The sequence below is a fragment of the Anopheles gambiae genome, chromosome 3 (assembly GCF_943734735.2).
Source record: "Anopheles gambiae chromosome 3, idAnoGambNW_F1_1, whole genome shotgun sequence".
Classification (NCBI taxonomy): domain Eukaryota; kingdom Metazoa; phylum Arthropoda; class Insecta; order Diptera; family Culicidae; genus Anopheles; species Anopheles gambiae.
In genome coordinates, this window is record NC_064602.1 from 50,492,444 (window position 1) to 50,511,972 (window position 19,529).

The window sequence follows — 19,529 nt, forward strand, 5'->3', positions numbered from 1 at the left end:
CATTGAAAATTTCACCACCATCAGGGATTTCCTTTGTTCCTACAGTGTTCATTTTGCATCTTATCAAATATTTTAAATGACATACCATACACCATTCAAACCGTTCTTTGGTCACTTTTCCGCGGGTTTTGAGCACATTTCAAATTGTAACTTACTTTACAACCGTGAGCGCTATGCAACTAAAAACAAAAAAAAAAACAAAAACAAAATAACTATGCAACGATTCAACTAGTTCTTATTTATAAACGGAAAATAGTCATTAAAGTGTATAGAGAAGAGTATAGCATAAAATGATTGAATGATGTACGCTTGCATTTATAGTAGTTAAACTATTATATTTAGCTTAAAGTTTGTGCTGCTGGTTTAGGCTGGCTGTAAGTGCTGTAAGTTAAATTTTGTATAAAGCGTGTTCTAACTAAAATATGTTTCGATAATTTATCAATTTCATTAAAGCGTTAACACGTACGTATGTTGACGATTGTGTAATGGATCGTACGTCGAGGGTTTCCTGTATCAAATGCATTTTTCATGTTACGGATACACTCCCAAATGTATGCAACCCGCACATAGCGTCTTTCGTATATTCTATAGTAGAGATGGGAAAACGTATCGGATACGTTCGTTCCGTTATATGAATGGATTAACAATAAGGAACACGAATTTATACCTGTAGCACATACAGGTTGTCCCCGTTATACGCTATTAATGCTGATTGCGAAAAAACCACGAATCACTAATTTCCGCGTAAATCGAAGCTTGTGGCACAATATATGCCTATATTGTTGTAAGTTTGCTTTAGGTGCATTGGCCACTAAATAAATGATTTAATATGAAACTGACCAAAGATTGCAATTTGAATCTCTTCACATGATTTTTAAACCTAAAGAGCACGATTATTTTTAACAATTGTGTCAAATCAGTAAAATTTGCTCAAAAAACTGTCAAATATATAAAACTGCGTGTCACCGAATCCTCTTATAAAACTATCTCGGGGATTACCTGCGTATAGGTTTAGATATGTATGCTTACTGTATATACTTTGTGAACTCTGCGGGATATTTAGTGATATATGTATGCTTTTTTGTAACATGACCTATCGTCAACAGCACTTTAGAAACTGTGCTTGAAATATTAGACCCGCTGAAAACATTTGCCTCTAAATATCACTGGCAAATAGGAATGTGGAATTGAAACAGTAACCTTGAGTTATTTTCGTTACAGTAATGAAATACTTCGATGTTGCTTGGCAGTAACAGAAAAACAATATTTAATGTATTCAAAAAGTAAATTGGTAGCTAAAGCCACCAACCAACCAAAACTACATTCGACAAAATATGACTTACGTGGAAATTTGACATAAGTGTGGGGAGCCCCAGTTTGATATAATGGTGTAGCTCGAAGACATCCTGTAAAGATTTCCATTTGACAGTGTTGCAGCAAATGTTCAAAACACAATGCATACAACGAGGAGCAAGGCGTCTCCATCATCCTTCTGATATGTTTACTAGTTTACATCGAATGCAGCCTGTCCGCTGCATGATTTGTAGTTTTCCATAAAAAGGGACACAGTTCACACTAAATGATTAATTTGCAATTTTTATTCAGCTTTGACTCAATCACGTCACATTCAATACCGCGCACCGGTATTTAAATTCCTGTACCACGTAACATGTTAGATGTGCTTAGCTACTACTTTACATTAACAAGCGGTACGTTTATTTACAAAACAGTATATTCGAAACACGCATTTTTACAACAAAAAAACCGTGCAAGTTCTTTCTGTTTTATAGCACGACAGTTTTTCCTAATTTGATTTCTCCTTTATTTGTTTTACAATTGACACTATGAAGCAGTATTATTTGCAATCAACTTCGAGAATACTTGACAGTAAACTAATTTCATAAACATAATTTTAAGATTCACTGCGCAAACAAATTTTACTGCTGAAACTTCCTTACTGGTCTACCTATGCACAAAAAGTTCGTGGGTTGGATGCAGTTACTTTTGTTTCATAGTTCGGAGGGATAATATTGCTTTGTTTACGATTGGGAAGGACATGGCGGTTTCCATACGCTTGATTATTTACAGTTATCGTGAGGTGCGAGCTTAGTAGCAATGTTTTAGTGCCGTTTTGTTGAAGATCATAATAACAAGATTACGAGTGGTTAGAGGAAGCATTTTTTGAAAAACTTTAAATTTGACTATAAACTTTTACATCATCTGTTTTCTGTGCTTTATTAAGCCCGTAATCGTGAATGTAGTGACAAAAATTTTGGCATAACAATTTATTTAGCACGAACCAATAAATTGTAGAGCATTTGTATGCATGAGCACAAAAAAAGCAAATTTCGGTCGTTTACATTAGCTGTAATACGTGATATGCATCATTGGGCTAATTTATTATTAAAGGATTTGAATATAATAGATTATTCTTTCTAAAGTAAAGAAAATATAAATAAAAATAGACCAGGACAGACGTATAAATTTCGGAAAATAAATGTTCCATTTCATTTTGCTTTATATGGGTGTGAGTGTGTGTGTTTTTTTTAATTCCCTCGTCTCAGTTTCGAATAATACACAAATATCTTTTTTTTTTAATTCATACCACCACCAGCGTTCATGCTTTACATCGTCTATTCAACGAAGCCAGCAAGATTCAGTCTACCGGAACATGTATCGTTGCGGTTGAATGAATTTTAATTGGTGGTCACTGTGTAATTTATTTACAGCGTGTGCATTGGAAGTACTTGAAGGTTTGAAGGTATGAGAGGGTTTCGGATTCCTGATGAACGTCACAGCGTAACTCCATACTGTTTGCGTCTCAGTTTCCTGATTCCCGTATGTTGGAAGCTTATGGATCAGTCTTGCTCGTACATTGTTTTGGTTTTGTTTACGGTTTGATTCCGCCATCCGACACACTACTAAACGTTGTCGTAGCCAAACACCGCACCGATGCTCGTGCTTATCGCCCGATTCGTTTATCCTACACTATTATGTACAACACCGAATCTTCTTACAATCTAGTAACTAGGAACGGCACCCGCTCACAGTACGCCCTGGTACGTATGGAGACGGTGGCATTGAGATTACCTTTATCGTCAGTCAGCTTTCTTCTCCAGGACCTGCAGCTAATTGCAGTTTAGAATAAATTATTATAAATAACCACCCTTCCACCAGCTTCAAACATCATCCCCAAACTCCGAACCGGCACGATAGCTAATGACGCTGCGGTTTCCGGTCGGCAGGTAGATAACCACATTCGGATCACCATTCGAGGCTCCGGATGGCATCGTGACGCTGGTGTTTTGGTACAGGTTTGCCATGGCCATTGCACTAGCAGTGGAGGGGTTCCAGCTGTTTGTGCAGCCCGGCACTCCCGTTTCGCCCACCTTAATATAAAGCTGTTGTTTCTGTCCCAAATTGTTAAGCGAGGACATTTTCTTCCGCTGCTCTTGATGCAGTGCTGGCTGATTAGCATGTTCACCGGACGTTGACTCCTGCTTCAATGCGGACCGCAAACTGCTTACGATCGGTGTACGGGAGAGTTTAAAACGATTACTACTGGAGCCATTTCGCGGTACTCTCGTCCCTTGCGTTTTGTTAGACATCGGGGGAGTGGAGTCGTTGGTTCGAACGCCATCGTTTCCGTTGCTGCTGTTACTACTTCCACTGCTTGCGCTACACGCACTACTGGCTGCACTGCTCTGGCCATTCGAGCTTCCATTCTGACTTGGCACAAGGTGATGATAACCCCCGCCCGCGGATGCATTGCCACTTGCTGCCAGCATGGACATCGTATGAGACGCCAGTTTATTCTCGGTGATATTGATTTTCTCATTTGGATTGAAATATGACTCCGAGCAAGCGTTCCGAACATAGCCCGTACTTTCATGATCCGACGATGTCCGTGTCATCGAACCGCCGGAATAGCTATCGCCATTGTAATACATTTGACTTGCAGCTGCCGCTGATGGCAGCAGGTGATGCAGGTGACTATCATTACCAGTCACACTCCCCGGGGCAGTAATAAATCTCACATTTCCAATCAGGGTGGTTGTAGCATAAGGTGCTGGCGATCGCGTACCTCCCGAACTGTACTCGCTCGGTGCTCTGCTGCCGTTTAGCTGCGCCGAGAGATGGTTCATTCCATCGGATGTCGGGGGATTGAAGGACGACACCTCAGCGTAATCGCTGGGATAGTCTGTGTACTCGACATAGCTGTATGTAAAAATAGGTAAATGTCATAGTTAAAATTTCGAACGCGGAAATAGCCATGGCCGCTGTTGAGTTTGAACTCCAACCAATAAATGAAATCTTACCGAGTACGATTGTGATGTAGCATCGTATGTTGCTGCTGCTGCTCTAAGGGAAGCGTAGAACTGGTACCTACCGGAGCGTAATCTTGAATATGGTCTTTACCTCTTCCCGTCGATTGATGGCCCCATACCATGCCGGATGGATCCATCCAAAGGCTATCATTTCGCGGTATCTTTACAACACCTCCTGCGGCGTGAGCTGAAAATACATTGACGGCGAGATAATTGTTATAGCTGGTTTCATCGAAGAGCCTTTGCGTACACTGTTCCCTCTCGAAACTTACCGCGTAAAGATGTAAGCGCCGACTGTTTCATCATCATATGTTTACGCTTTACAAACACCATTGCACCAAACGAAAGCATCATAAGTACCAGTATACAGCCCAGCACCGCGATAAACCAGGGCTGTGTAAGGATGTCATCCATATTATTATGATTGATGGGATATCGATGGGATGTTTGATCTAGCTGCTTAGTGATTGGGTCGAGCCGCAGGGTTGCAGGATTGCTGAACGGTCCCATACCAGCAGAAGTAGCGGCTGCTACACTGACCGTGTACGTAACACCTTCGGTCAGGTTGGCAAGCAACAGTGTCGATGAGGTAGCCTCAATCGTGACATTGCTAAGAACCTTCGAGTAGTTTGTTCGTAAGTCAACTCCTCGTACGATAATGTTGTAAGTGCGCAGAATTCCTGGAGAAGATAAACCAGTCCTGTAAGTACTGACAGATGCGGGAAAGCATGAAATATTACCATTTTGTGCAGACGCTGTAGGAGGTTTCCATTTCAGGTACACTGCAGATGAATTTAGTAACAGCGCTTCCATGCCAAACGGTGGTGCTGAGGGAACTGCAATCAATTAACAATGGTAAAGTTCATACTTGTTACAACACAAAGGAAATTAAAAAAAAAGCTTTAACATACCATCTTCAAGAGTTCTTGCTATCCGATAGTTTGATGGTTTGCCTTCAACAGATTTGTAAAATGGCACTATAAAAAACTCGTACTCTGAATATTGCTCAAGTCCAGAAACAGAACAGGACGAGGCACCTGCATTCAAGACGGTCATCATTTTGTATGACTGTATACCAACGGAACGATTTGTGTTAAGGTTTCGCGAGTATATATAAAAACCTTCCACATACTTTCCATTGATAATCTAGAAATCCGAAAAGAGGGAAATATTCACATTATTTTCATTGCAAACGTATTTAACCGGTTGCATCTTACCTCCCAAACCAGCTTCATTGAAGTGGAATCGATAGCAGTCGCATTAACGAGCTCCACAACGTCTCCTGACAGTAAACTAGCTCTTGCCTCACTCATATCAATTCCCGTACCAAAGTTATCGCTCTGCAAAGTTTATCCAAAGTAAGACAGTTTTATAAAATGAAAAAAACAGCAGCATTAAAGGCTTACCGATCCAAGGAGAATAGGTTCCGATAGAGGACTTGGCAATGAAAGGCCATGTGAATTTTCAGCACGAACTACGAAGTAATACGTTACTCCTGCACTTAGTCCAGTTTGTGTGTAGGTATTGTCTTGAATACGATTTGCAACCTGAAGCCACCCTTCCGTTTGGTTACGGCCAAACAGCTCCACCGTATAGCCGATCAAACTTGACGCGCCAACTTGGCTGCTTCTAACCCATGCAATAGTGACGGAACTTTCGGTAATATCCGTAACCTGCGCTTTACCAGGCGGACCAGGGTACGTAGATATTTCTGGTGCACGGTAGAATTTTATATTCGGATTCGTTGGCACATCGATTCGTAACATTGCGCTCCATGTAGTTTTGCCCGCCTTACTGCTAGCGACACACGTGTACAACCCGCTGTCATCAATTTTGCTCAAATCTGCTATAGTTAGCGTGCCCGATTCAGTGATATTTATCTTTTCCGAGGATAGCACCGGTATTCCATCTTTGTACCACGAGATCACCGGTGGCGGAATTCCGCTAGCTTTGCATGGCAGAATGGCAACCGACTTAATGGGCAACGTTTGATTGCAGGGGCCTTGCAGAATTAATGGTGGTGGTCGATCATCTTGAAGATTTACACTCAACACAACACGCGTGCTTACACTGCCGACACTATTTACGGCACTGCACACGATCACTTTCCCGTTGTCCATGCGGCCAACTTGCGCTATGGAAAGAACACTGGTACCGTCCGCGTTTTGTGTTACCTCCAGGTTGTCCATCCGGCTACCCGGGAGCAGGAGTGTGCGGTTGCCTTCCACAGACCAAAATAGCGTCGGGTGTGGGTGTCCAGTAGCCTGACATTCGAACAATGCTTCCGAACCCGGTTCGATGAGTACATTTTTCGGTCGCACCAGGAAACTCGGCGGTGCTGCAAGGGAGGTGGAACGAAACAGAAATGAATATCGGAACGAGACCCAAAGTACTTTGATTGTGGTCAAATGAATTAACGATGCAACTGAACATGTCTTGACTTACAATGCACAACCAATGTACCGGATGCGGTGATGGATCCGACAGCATTGTCCGCCTCGCAGCTGTATTCGCCCATATCTTCGATTGCGATGTCATCTATTCGTAAACTTCTGTCTTCAAGCACTCGTACTCGCTCTATTGGGTGAAACAACATGTGGATGGAGAGCAGACATGTGTGTTGGTGAGAGTAGTTTACCTTCGGCGAGGCGTATATTGCTTGCTATCAAGTACAACATATTCCGATTTATACAAGAGCCTCCAATTAATAGAAATTACAATGTGATTTATGCTACATAAGATAGCTTTATCCGGGTTTTAAGCCCGTCGCTTCAGGCAACACAACATGCAAGACTGCTCCTTGCTGCAGTTTCCGTTCTTGGAAGATGAAATCTTGTGGGTTGGTTTTGGAGAAGGTACCAAGAAATCAGCTCTCTTAAAATTGACTTTCCAACTGTAGAGAAAAAGTTGTTATTCTCTTCAATTGTTGTATAAAAGTTGTGATACTATGGTTGTTTTAAATATGTATGTCAACCCTCGAATTTATGTCTATTGCTTTGTTCACAAACTCTATATCACTCTCGGCCATGCGCTTAGCACGCGTCAACAGATAACACACCAGAGACGTAGCATACGTAGTATTGGTAATTAATTTATTTCGAACCGCCCCGATTATATCAGGAAGACGTACAACATCGTACGGTTCACCGGGACTCCCCGATCTACAATTGCTTACAGCAGTTCGCACGTGACAACTTTATCCTGGTCCACGAATTTATGAGCCACAAACCGCACAACCCTTTTAAGGGATAAAAGTCACACACACATACATACGTAGTCACTTTCCTAGGTCTGGTGGTACTGCTGACCAAACGGTGTTTGTTCCATGATAAACAAGCTAATAATAATACGACTAATGACAACACATAAAACACTACGCTATCCCATTATTGCTCCATTCACTGTTTCGCACGTCCGATTTCCAGCTTCCTTGCTGGTTTCCGTTTTTCGCTTCCGATTACCATGAAATGCGCTTCAATACGTACCGAGTGGCATGTTGCCTCCGGAAGCTGACCTCCGCCACAGAACATCTGGCAACGGTTCTCCTCCGACCCGACATTGAAACACAACAGAGCTACCGGCAACGACCGTCTGGTCCTGGGGTCCACGTATTAGAAACGGTTTCACTGTAAAAATATTTACCACCATCAAGCGTGATCCAAACAGCCCGAATAGGGTCTCCGACATTGGAACTCCCAGCACTTACCGTGAACTCGCAGAAAGGCAACAGTGGATTCGCGCACACCTACTATATTCTTTGCCACACACTGATAACGACCGTCGTCTGATTGGCGAGCATCTTGTATGGCCAGATTGCCACCGTCCACGATCCGGATACTGAAAGTAGTAATTTATTCGACCGGTTGCAATGCAATGCAGAGTTTAATTGATGAAAAACGAGATGTCGGAATGCGAAGGATTAACTTTTGCTGGTCTAAAAACGAAAGTTCACAGACCCGTTTGGCAGGACCGGAAGTGTTGATAAGTATCATTACCTTCATTATTCATACCAAAACGATCGCTAGCCGAAAGTTTGGCAACGCAAATAAAATGACCAAACTACCGAATGTTGTTACTAGTGCCAAAGTTAATAAATAATGTGGAATGTAGTTGGGGGAGGCAAAAACAGTCCTACCCTTGCATGCCATGCATATGACTTACCGTTTCGAGTTGGTGAGATCTAAAGTTTGTCCATTTTTGCGCCAGAAAACGGTTGGTTCCGGTGAGCCCCTCGGTGGTCCGCATTCTAGCAGTACCGTTTCACCCTGTGCCACCCGAGTGTTTTGTGGTTCCAGGCGAAACTCTTCTCGTAGTACTGAAATTAAACATCAAATGATGGGATATGCAGGATTATTTCCGTAGACGCAAGAGCATCCGCCTCTAACTTTATGTTTAAATGTAGTTGTAAAAAATATTATTTACTTTTCTTCATACGGAATATCAAACGATCCAGAAAACCCCAAATTGTACTTTGGGTTTACACTCGAGCAAATACTGATATGCACGTCGACTGGACGTGACGGATGAAATGTACTTTTTGGTTTGTTACCCCATTGATGAAATACCTTTACTGGATAGTTTAAGCCCTTTAGTATCCGAATAAGATGGAAGCAAAAGTTATAATCCACACCAAATACCCCATGCACTAATCTCACTCGATGATAAAGACCAGGTATTAAAAACAAGTTTCCAAACACGAAAGAACACCAAAGATGCCAGTTTGCGAGTTCACGCGCGACGGTACAACGAACAGCAACGAACTTTTACCGAAACCACGATGCGGGTTATTGGCGAATTTTGGTATCAAGTAAATAATGTCACAAGCTACGTTCGCAATACCAAAACCTCCTCTAATGTATCTGTTTCGATTTGCGAACCAAGTCCTTTCCACTACACTCCTAGTAATGTTCAATACTGCATCTATCTCCTGGGCCGGTTTGTACATAAGAACGAACGACACGTAAATACAAACGCACGTTGTGGGGTGTCGATTACATTTCACGGAACGTGACTTGCAAAACTTTACGCTACCGAATCTTATATTCGCTGTAATCCTATCGCAAAAAGCAATAGCGAAGGACAGGAACTATGTCCATGCGGCCGACACGGTAATGGTAAGGTTAGCTAGAATCTGCGCGTGACGTTGGTTCCGTTAAACTGCGTCTCCAGTTAAAAATTCGAACACAAGATTAATACGTGGCGAATTAGCCACGGGTTTGTTGAGCCGATAGGAGTGTTGCAGAATAAAATATGAAACCATAGATTCTATCCAGATCATCACGATAGGTTGAGAGATGATACAGTCCCTCACTATCATGTCGGGACGCTTCTGGTGAACTCTGTACAAGCGTGTCAGTCCAAGATGTGCGCCCAGCGACGTAAAATCAAGAGGGATAGCAGGATCAACGAAATCATTTGTCAAATATCGTAATCCTCTCGATGCAGTGAGAATGGATTGTTCAAATTGGATTAGCTAACCCCGAGGATGTTACCAAGCGGGAGAAAAAAGCTATTACACTAATAGATAGCTTAAAGGCAAAGCAAATGGGACAATGTTTATGGAAGTGTTTAAATGGAGTATAGGTATGAGTTATATGACCAAATGTAAAGTCACAAATTAATTCCTATGTTCCGTAGTCATGCACAATTATCCGGCATTACTCGATATTAGTCAAAATCTGAATAGTACGAAAGTCACAAATGAAGAAATAACCTACTTAGGATAATTTGATATTGCATTGAGTTAAAACGGGTCCACTTCCATTGATGGTCCAAACACGTCGAAATCGTCTAGGCATAGGTAAAAAGACCTTCAGAGATGGTGACATTTCGAATTTCGTATTAAATAAATATAAAACGTTTTTTTTTTGCATTCTCTGTTTGATGTAACGACCTAAAAGACGCGTAGTACAGCTGATCTATTCCTGCCTTCGAGTATTATTTAGTAAATACAATCCGTAGTCGGATATTCAATCAAGTCCTTACTACGGAGAGATGGGTCCATAGGAGTCTGGAACCCACGACAGATACGTTGTCAATTCCTACCAGTGGACAACTGTGCCACGGTACCGCCCTGTGGGTAAAACTGAGATTGGTCTGTTTTAATGTGACATTGTAGAAAAAATCCAAATATTTTAATAACCTTTTGCATAGTTTTATTCTTTGTTTTTCATCGTTACGTTCTGCATCTCGGCGCATAGCCTGAACATTGTTATTCAACGAACCATAACCCGGTGTCAGCAGCGCAACGCTAAAAACACAAGCAAAATTGCATTCTTATGCTGACCAGCTCTTCTGGAAGGTGACCCGTTTATTTATGACACGGACTCAAATAAATATTCTTTCTCATTTTTATCCGTTGAAATCTTCCCACGACCATTATTTTGCACACTCTTGGGTGCGCTTTCTTTTCCGCATTCTATCAAACGATACAAGATTGCTTTTGCAGTACGAAACCTCTCATATGAAAATGTGCAGCTATTTCTATGTTGTCATACTTTCCTGTAAGCCTGCTGTAAGTGCGCTATAGTGTAAGTTCACTGGCCATGAACGATACGACCATATACATAATGGGCCATTAATATGCTAGTTTTGCAATTTACCCGCAAATGACTGCAGAAAATAAATATGTTGTATACGTACAGTATAAAATATATCAACAGCTGATGTGATATATCATCTACCTAGTACTATTTAGGTTTAATTAAAGAAAACTTATCTAAAGAAACTTAAATTTAAAGAAACTGTATCTCTTAAGAATGAGATGTCTGATGATACTTTCATCAACTTTCCACATCTGATGTTCATACAACATCATGTCTCAGGGTATATTTTTTTACTATATTTTCTATTCTTCTAAGCGTTGTATATGTAAATGCACTACGCAAATGCGGAGTAAAGAGCATAAATAGAATCTATTGCCTAAGAGCAGTGCAAATTAAATTTCAATGAGTGAAAGTAAAATGTAGTAAAAATAGAAGCAATGATAAACGTCAAACTGTAAGTGTGTTGTCAATCAAGTTTGTTAAACCCCATCTGTTTGCGGTTTCAATCAATGTCTTTCGCTTAACCCGATTTAACGAGAGTTATGATTATTACTGAGCTGTTATTACCAGTGACAAAGATGTAAGCGTATACGTATCCGAAGTGCCATTATGATTTTATTTCAAATATCCAAGACAAAACTAATGAATAACATTATATCATTTATCAACTTACATAAATAATAAAATTAAACAAAAAAACTGTAAAATTTATTATAAAATCATGTTTATTTTGGACTCAAAACTGTGAAATATTCACTGGTATTCACTTCGTACCATAACTCTAAAGACACTTCGAAAAAAAGGTTTCTTTGTGCTAACTAACGCATTTACAAATCGTGCAAAAATATAAATAACCTATTCTAGAAAGATATTACAGCAATATTTTTTTAAACGATTTTTAAAAAGTGGTTTTTATAACTTGTTTTAATGTTTTCAAAGTTTTATACGATTAATTATCCAAATTTATTTTTTTTACATACTAGAAATAAAAAAATCTTCGCATATAGTGATAGTTTTGAAAATACTGACCATGACCGTTATTAATTTAATGAAGAATGGCTCAAAACTGATCCGATCAAACAAAAGCGACACAAACACCTCAACAACGATTTTATAGCATAATCTAAATATTTGCAGCTGCTACATACAAAGTTAAGGAATGTAATCCTAGCCTGATATTGTTTCCCTCCCACCACCTACTTCACCCTCGATGATCTCTTTGATCGCTGCAAAGGCGCCCGTAAATATTAGAAGAAAGCGCAATGGCCCCACCACAATTCCCTTTCCACATATTCTTCCGGCATTACATATACTTATCTAAAACATGTAAATACCAAATTACTTATTCAGCCAATCCTCATTTAGACTCTTAAACTACCTTACGAATTCACGACCAAACTTTGCAAACAGACGGCTACGGGCGACTTTGTGCCGGTGTAAGAGAACATCAATGGTGAAGTGAATGGTGAAGTGGTGGGAAGAAAAAAATTAGAAAAGGAATAATTTTTGATAACTTTTCTTATAAAACTATTAAAACTTTGAACAAGTAATAAAAAATCTTTAAAAAATTGTTAAACAATAATTATTCGGCAAAACCTTTCTAGAATATGTTATTAGCTACGCTCAGACACGACATATCTTTCTTCGCGAATCTTTCCACTTCCACCAGAAACAAGTGTAAAAAAAGATACGCCAATATTTTTGCGTTCACACCAAAGTGCCTAAATAGACTACAGGTGGGTTCTTAGCTCGGATTTTGGTAGCCATGATGCATGGAGATTGGTATGGAAATTGAAATAAGGGAAATAAGGGTTTCTAAGGTCTTTGTATGAGTTGCTAAGTAACTTTGAACTCCCTAGCTGTCAAATGAAAATTTGTCAAAATACACTGGACGTAGTGATCCTTTACCGACCTGTAGTAATTTATGGACCTTGGTTCACACACCACAATTCTTAGCAAGATACAATTATCATAATTTAACTAAATAATTCGTAAAACACGGGTTCTTGTTGTAAGAAATGCACAATAAACAACCGTTAGAAGATTTAGGACTTGGAAACAATCGAAAACTAATGGTTAAACACGAAAAACCACGATATTTCTCTCTGTTAAAATATTATCAGCAAATATGTAGCTATCCATCCAGCGATGGATAGCTTGGATTACTCGAAAAAGATTCGCCACAGGCTGCTAGACTTCCCCTATCTCAGGGAAAAGTATGTTTGACAGATATTTTCTATCAGAATATGCCGTGTCTGAACGCGCCTAAATAGTATTCTGCACAATGTATGAGTTCACTGTTCACGTTTATCTATCTCTAACGGATTTTCCACAAATCGCGAAAAACGACTGTTCATATAGTCGTGGTAGGCGCTGTATATACTTATGTTGTATGTATAACAAACAACTATATATGCTTGTACATAAAAGCTGTTGAATTCCCGGTCTGTCATAAAATATAGGTAACCTGTTAGGGCCGGTCTGGTGGTACAGTCATCAACTCTTACGACCTAACAACATGCCCGTGATGGGTTCAAGCCCCGAATATACCGTGCCCCCATATGTAGGACTGACTATCCTGCTATGGTAACAATAAGTCACTGAAAGCCAAAGCTCACTTCACTAGAGTGGGTACAAGGCAAGGCAGGCCTTGACTGACAACGGTTGTTGAGCCAAAGAAGAAGAAGAAGTAATAATTTATAAAGTCCATTCGGGTTTTTTTAATCAATTCATGTTTTGTTCCTTCTCATGAAGATTGACCGGACTGGACTGTTTCACTCAAATGAACCGCTGTTAAAAAGATTTAAAAATCCCTCTGAGCGAGTCCCACAAATTATGGAGAATTGGATGGTTACCGGTAAAAAAGTCTTTCAGTAGAGCATTAAATTCACTTCACATCTTTTTTTTGCTAGTAGCTTTCCTTTTTGTTTTCACTTTTTAGAATAAGGACATTGTAATAAATTTAAACTTTCCAATTCCTACCTGATACTTGAAGCGTCGCATTGTGACTTCTGGCAACGCCAAGCTCGTTCATCGCTTCGCACCAGTAAACACCCGCATCGGTCTCACGACGTGAGTGCACGACCTGAAAAATTGAAGAATAACAAAACGTCGTAAATCTTAATACATTTATATAAAAATGAGGTAAAATTTGGATTAAAACTAGTAACGCCTAGCTAGTGGCAACGCCACAAATAAATTAAAACTAACAGCTGATCATGCAGCCTAAAAAAAGAAACAAATAATCTTCCATTCAAAGTATGACGCTGCTTTGTCAACAATCTCTGCTTTCGCTAATTTGTGCATATTTTAAACCGGATCCGAAGAAGGATCCTGAATTTCAAATTTAAAATATAATTGCTTATGCTTTCATAAAACTATAAAGTGAATAGTACTAGACTGCTGGTCCAAAACGAGTCAACTGTACTCTAAGGCCTTTCGAAATTGCATTGTCTGGTATAACGAGTCCCCGGTATATTGCATACGTTGCACTTGAACGCAAAATGATTTTATTACTCCGGGAATCGCTACGGAAGAGCGGAAAGAAACGATTATTCCTGGCTGCTAGCGTTCCGTGAAGTTGTACCATCGGCATCATCGTTGCGATGATCGTTGTCGTTATCCACATCATTGTTCCTTCAAATGCTTTTTATGAAATCTTCCCACCTAACAAGGCTCCAGTTTGCTAGCTTTATATCAAGTAAAAAAGAGACACCAAACCTCGATGTGCGACTATATGTATGAAACGAAATAGGACCAGTTTTACGCTGCACACGCTATCCTCGTGATGCTCCTTTTACATCGACACCACTCAGTTCTGCCGTGCCGGAAGGAAGAACGAAAATGAACCGATGGAAAAGTGGTACGTCAATGAACTGTGCATGGAGGGAAAATCTGCAACGTCCAATGTCACGTACTTTTTCCCATTCTTCTAATGTGTCGATCGGGGCTGAGTAAATCGTTCCGAGAGTTGGGAAATTAAAAATTCAAATCGACAGCACTGTCCATGGAAATGGGACACGGATGGTTGTTACTATCATTTTACTTTACCTTCAGAAAAAATAAACCTCCTGCGGGTAGCAGAATTTTATGTGATCCTGGTTCGGCTTTAATCGGTTCACCATCCTTAAACCATGTGATTGTTGGTGTCGGAATCCCTTCCGCCTTACAGTTGAGTGTTGCTGGCTCGTGCCGAGGTACAATGACGTCTAGAGGGTGCTCCGTAATTTTGGGATACTCTAAAGCTGAGAGAAGAAGGAAAGAGATTATTGTTTGTTAATGGATTGTTTGCTTATTTTAGAATTAATAATTAAACAAATTGAACACATTATATATTTTAAGGAGGTACATATATTTCCGATCAGACAGCTATTTTTTTATTTCGATAAGAATAGCTAACCCGTAAACGAAGAAATTTTTTTTTTTACACCAATTGTCTGCACAACTCAACGAAATCAGTTGCGATCTGTGTCTAGTTATGTCATCCTAAGTTAGTACATAGTAAGTATGTGTAAGCCAATATAACTAGGCATGGGTCGCTTAATAAAAGGATGCACTGTTACCAATAAAGTGAATCCGATGCTACGCCCAAATACATTATATAATTACCTGAAAGTTACGTTACCCAATCAAATGTAACGATATGCAAATTTACATCATTCATAAGAAAAGCAGAGATAAAAATGAATCAGAATGTATAATTTAAAATATATCAACAATAATACATAATATAATTATCTATCATCTTCTACTACGTTATTCTGCGCCTTGCTTTCCTTTATCATTTTCTTTTTCTATAATAAACGTATCACATTCGTGGATACAGGCATATATTATTTTCTTAGCGAATAAGGGTGCGTAATCTTATTTTATTATTTTTTTGTTGTTTATTTTGTAGAGACTTAATCTATTTTTAATATGACATGGGATATCATCTAACTAGTGTCAGAGTCTGCCGTTTGGGTGGCACAATTGTCAATTCGTATGACTTAAGAACATGCCCGTCATGGGTTCAAGCCCCGAATGTTACCCCATCCGTAAAACTGGCTATCCTGCCTTGGTAATCAATAAGTCTCTGAAAGCCAAGTCTACAAGTGGTGGTACATGGAGGTGACCGACAACGGTTGTTGAACCAAAGAAGAAGAGGAGTCGGAATCTATTCAAATCAAATAAGAACATATCAGAAGTTATTTCAAAGTATAAATTAAATCAAATACATTAATGTAAGCATAATTAAAAACATACATTCAACAATTTATTTATAGTATTTAAATACTTTTATCTGTTTTTCCATACACTCACAAAGGATGAGTGGAAGCTCAAGCTTTGCTAGCAGAGCCAAGCATCCAATTAAGTGCCTTGTGATAAGGGTACCAAATTCACAAGCTCACGAAAACATTCGCACTATACCATAATTCCATTTGCAATCCTAGTGGTAAGCGATTAACTACGAATGTCACAGGCAATTGGAGTAAGTTTATCGTTAGAACCAGCTGACATTCTATTGAAGCCGAAAGGGCTTCTTTACGTTCTTCCTCTATGGATGTGAAAGTTTAAATAAGTTATCAGAAGTATGTGATCGTTGCAAAAGTTCGCGCTCCCAACAACACAACAATCGTTGCACGTACACAAATAGTATTACGTAGCGCTTCAGGAAGAGGTTTTGGCGAAACAGAACATCGAAACTTTTACAAGACGCCTCGACTCTCAAACTTTCGCTAAATATATTCCAACGAAGTGAATTTACCACAAAGGATCTGATGCATGCGGTGCGTCTTTTTATTCAACGAGAACAGCACTCGAATTATTACAGCCACGAGTACATTGCAGATACGCTAGCGCATTGAAGATGGTATGCCAGCGGCAGCCAGCTTCGCTCGACAACTGCATTGTAATTAACAATAATAATAATCTAAAGTTTTGCCATATTTAATCCGCATGTTGTGTAAATCACAACCATTCAGTTTCCTTCAGATAGATGTCTCCAGCAGCCCTGAAGGCATGCAGAGTATGTGCAAGTGAATGTATGAGCAATGTTTTCGTCGGCTAGCATGATGAAGATTTATAGAGATTTGTAGAGTCAAAAATACAATAAAAGACAAGGCGCTCTTTCTTACTCCACTCCAGCAGATTTTCAGAACGGCTGGTTGTAGTTCTAAGATACGTTCGTTTTTAATCGTATCACAACTTTGATGACAAAAGTATGCGTTTTTGCTAGAGAATTTGAACAAGAACACACGTTGTCATTCGGCTTGTATTGCACTGATATATTCTTCTTCTTTCATGAATTCTAATCCATTACTTTTCTACCACTAGAACCCGATGCACAACACTTTATGGGTCAGCAACGTCGTAAATACCTTTTATTGATCAAGTCAACATTTATTTGATGTCGAGCAAAGAAAGCATTTCTCCAAGCAATGCCAACACAAGGAGCCTTGAAATCATAGAAAGCATTCGACAAAAATAGTAATGATGTACTGGAGTGTCACTAGACAAAGTTATGACTGCCATGAGTACATTTACATACCGCTATTGAATAAACTGAATGTTTGCGCCTGATACTCCTTCTTACATTCTCTAGACTAAGCAATGGATTCTTCTAACGATCAAACCGTCCACCCAATAATACGTGCTAAATATTCAAATTCGATTGTTATCGGATGCATGTTCATACTCTATTACGATGAGTTCGGAATAGGAAAATAGTTGAAAACGTAGCTTACGAAAGACTCACATCGTACATATCAATAAACAAACTGATGATGCGAACACGGTTTCCATCTTTGTTCTTGTTCATCCTTTGTGGTGTAGTATAACATTATGACAGGGAAATAGGTTTACATGGCATATTTTACAGGAAGGTAAGACCTCGTGTTAAGTTCCACAGTAAAGCTCGATTCGATGTTAAGTATATTTGGCTATTTGTGCAGGAGCAGCTGCACATGCATCTATTTGTTAATCCGATGGAATAAGGTACCATTATGTTTATCATTGATTATAATCATGTAAACAATATTTTATTTCAGAGAGTGCCGCAAATAACAAACTGGGTTTCAATTAATATAGATCCAATGCTACTAACGCACAATATGTGAATACATTATGATGATGGCAAGTTTTAGTTATTTAAATTTGTTAATTTTCCTTCAACACTAAAAACTGTTTCAAATTTAATACTGTCATGTTAGTATTCCCAGGAAACCCAATAAACAATCAACTTTTCAGTTTTAAAATAAACACTCCATTTCATTTATATATGGGTTTCTTTAAAATAACAACAGATTTGCGATCAAAAATGAATATGCCCCTAATATACTTTTCCTTAGGGTAATCCACTTCCAATATGTACAAACAACATATTGAACGTAGATGGAGCTTAGGACAATTATTTCATGTGTATATTTATTTTTTGTACATCAAATCTAGTTAGAAATGATAATTTTATACATTGCAAACACTATTCGAATATTTAAATATACTATCTTTAAAAAAATGACTGAAACGATTAAATCATACAACATTTTGTTCACAAACCACATACCCAGTGTGGAATGCAAATATTGCTTTGTGATGAACCTGTACATATAAAGCCTCACTTATCTTGCCCTCTTAGTAGGAGAGCTGAAATGGTAGCCCAAAAGCTGTTGTGCGCTTTACCCGTGTCCTGCTTCACCTTTCGTATAAATCGAATCAAGGGTAAAAGGTTGGCTCTTCAGAGAAAAGGATGAGGTAAAAGGTTTACACTATAAACCACCCTTGCGTGTTCCCTCATGGGTACTCACCTTCATCATGATGATGGTAAACGCGACAAACAAATAACTGCTGCGCTTCAATCTTTGACTTTGCCAAGCCAAAAGTTGGTCAACAGTACAACCTAAGCAGAAAATGTTTTCACATTATCGCACAATCCATTTTGTGCCATCATCTTCTTTTTCATTTAAAATGTTTAGTTTCGAAAAAATGCATATCTGTATTACTATACTCTTGGGTAAGATATCCAAGAAAGCTTCACAATATTCACCATGTCACTTTCATTACATAAATAAATGCTTTAGCTAAGTAACACGGGACAAATGAACAACTTAAGACAGCTGAGTTTACGAATGTGTGTAATGGTAACCGATTTTTAGGCACAAGCTTAATACTTACTGTTGAAAAGAAAACGCTTAGTTGTTTGTTTTATCGTGTGTTTATCGTCGTTATTTTTAAATTGTTCGAACGTAATTTTGAAAATTTTCATTAAAAGTATACAACGTAGTTTAGAATTCAAAAAATTTAGAGAAAATACGGCCAAAGCAATAATAACGCTAATTTTAATAATAATTTAAAAAATATATTTTTTCTGCAGCACACTGTTTCTATTTTTTCATAATTCTGAATTATTCTTACACTCAAAACGAACACGTCACAAGTGGTTTGTTGTTGATCGATATCCTGCATTGGCGACGACAATGGCCAAGAGGCACTGAACATGACAACGGAACGTAAACAATACCTTGGAAACTGCTGCTGTTTATTCAACGCCGCAAAAACAAACAGAAATAATTATTAACTGTGCAGCGTCGCTCGTCGTTCCTTTATGATGCCTTGTGGAGCTCATTCATCGGATATCTGCTTCACTGGTTTTCAGGTGAACAAAAAGCAAAGCTAAGCA

The 19,529-nt window shown here is 39.1% G+C and overlaps 1 protein-coding gene across 4 annotated transcripts in view; it reads right to left on the reverse strand.

Moving 5' to 3' along the window:
- Positions 1-1,576: 1,576 nt before the first annotated feature.
- Positions 1,577-19,529, reverse strand: part of LOC1279664 (roundabout homolog 2) — a 37,526-nt gene continuing 19,573 nt past the window's right edge. For 3 of the 4 annotated variants that reach the window (XM_061654532.1, XM_061654531.1, XM_061654533.1), the window contains exons 3-15: positions 14,924-15,117; positions 13,856-13,958; positions 8,490-8,643; positions 8,035-8,165; positions 7,814-7,954; positions 6,774-6,905; positions 5,735-6,666; positions 5,546-5,668; positions 5,240-5,474; positions 5,069-5,164; positions 4,601-5,008; positions 4,320-4,515; positions 1,577-4,218 (exon numbers count right to left, since the gene is read on the reverse strand). In XM_061654532.1, the coding sequence (XP_061510516.1) occupies positions 3,180-4,218; positions 4,320-4,515; positions 4,601-5,008; positions 5,069-5,164; positions 5,240-5,474; positions 5,546-5,668; positions 5,735-6,666; positions 6,774-6,905; positions 7,814-7,954; positions 8,035-8,165; positions 8,490-8,643; positions 13,856-13,958; positions 14,924-15,117 (3,884 nt within the window). In that variant the 3' untranslated portion in view covers positions 1,577-3,179. Of the gene's footprint in view, positions 4,219-4,319; positions 4,516-4,600; positions 5,009-5,068; positions 5,165-5,239; positions 5,475-5,545; positions 5,669-5,734; positions 6,667-6,773; positions 6,906-7,813; positions 7,955-8,034; positions 8,166-8,489; positions 8,644-13,855; positions 13,959-14,923; positions 15,118-19,529 lie in introns of those variants that run through there. The other variant, XM_061654534.1, reaches the window with a different exon arrangement.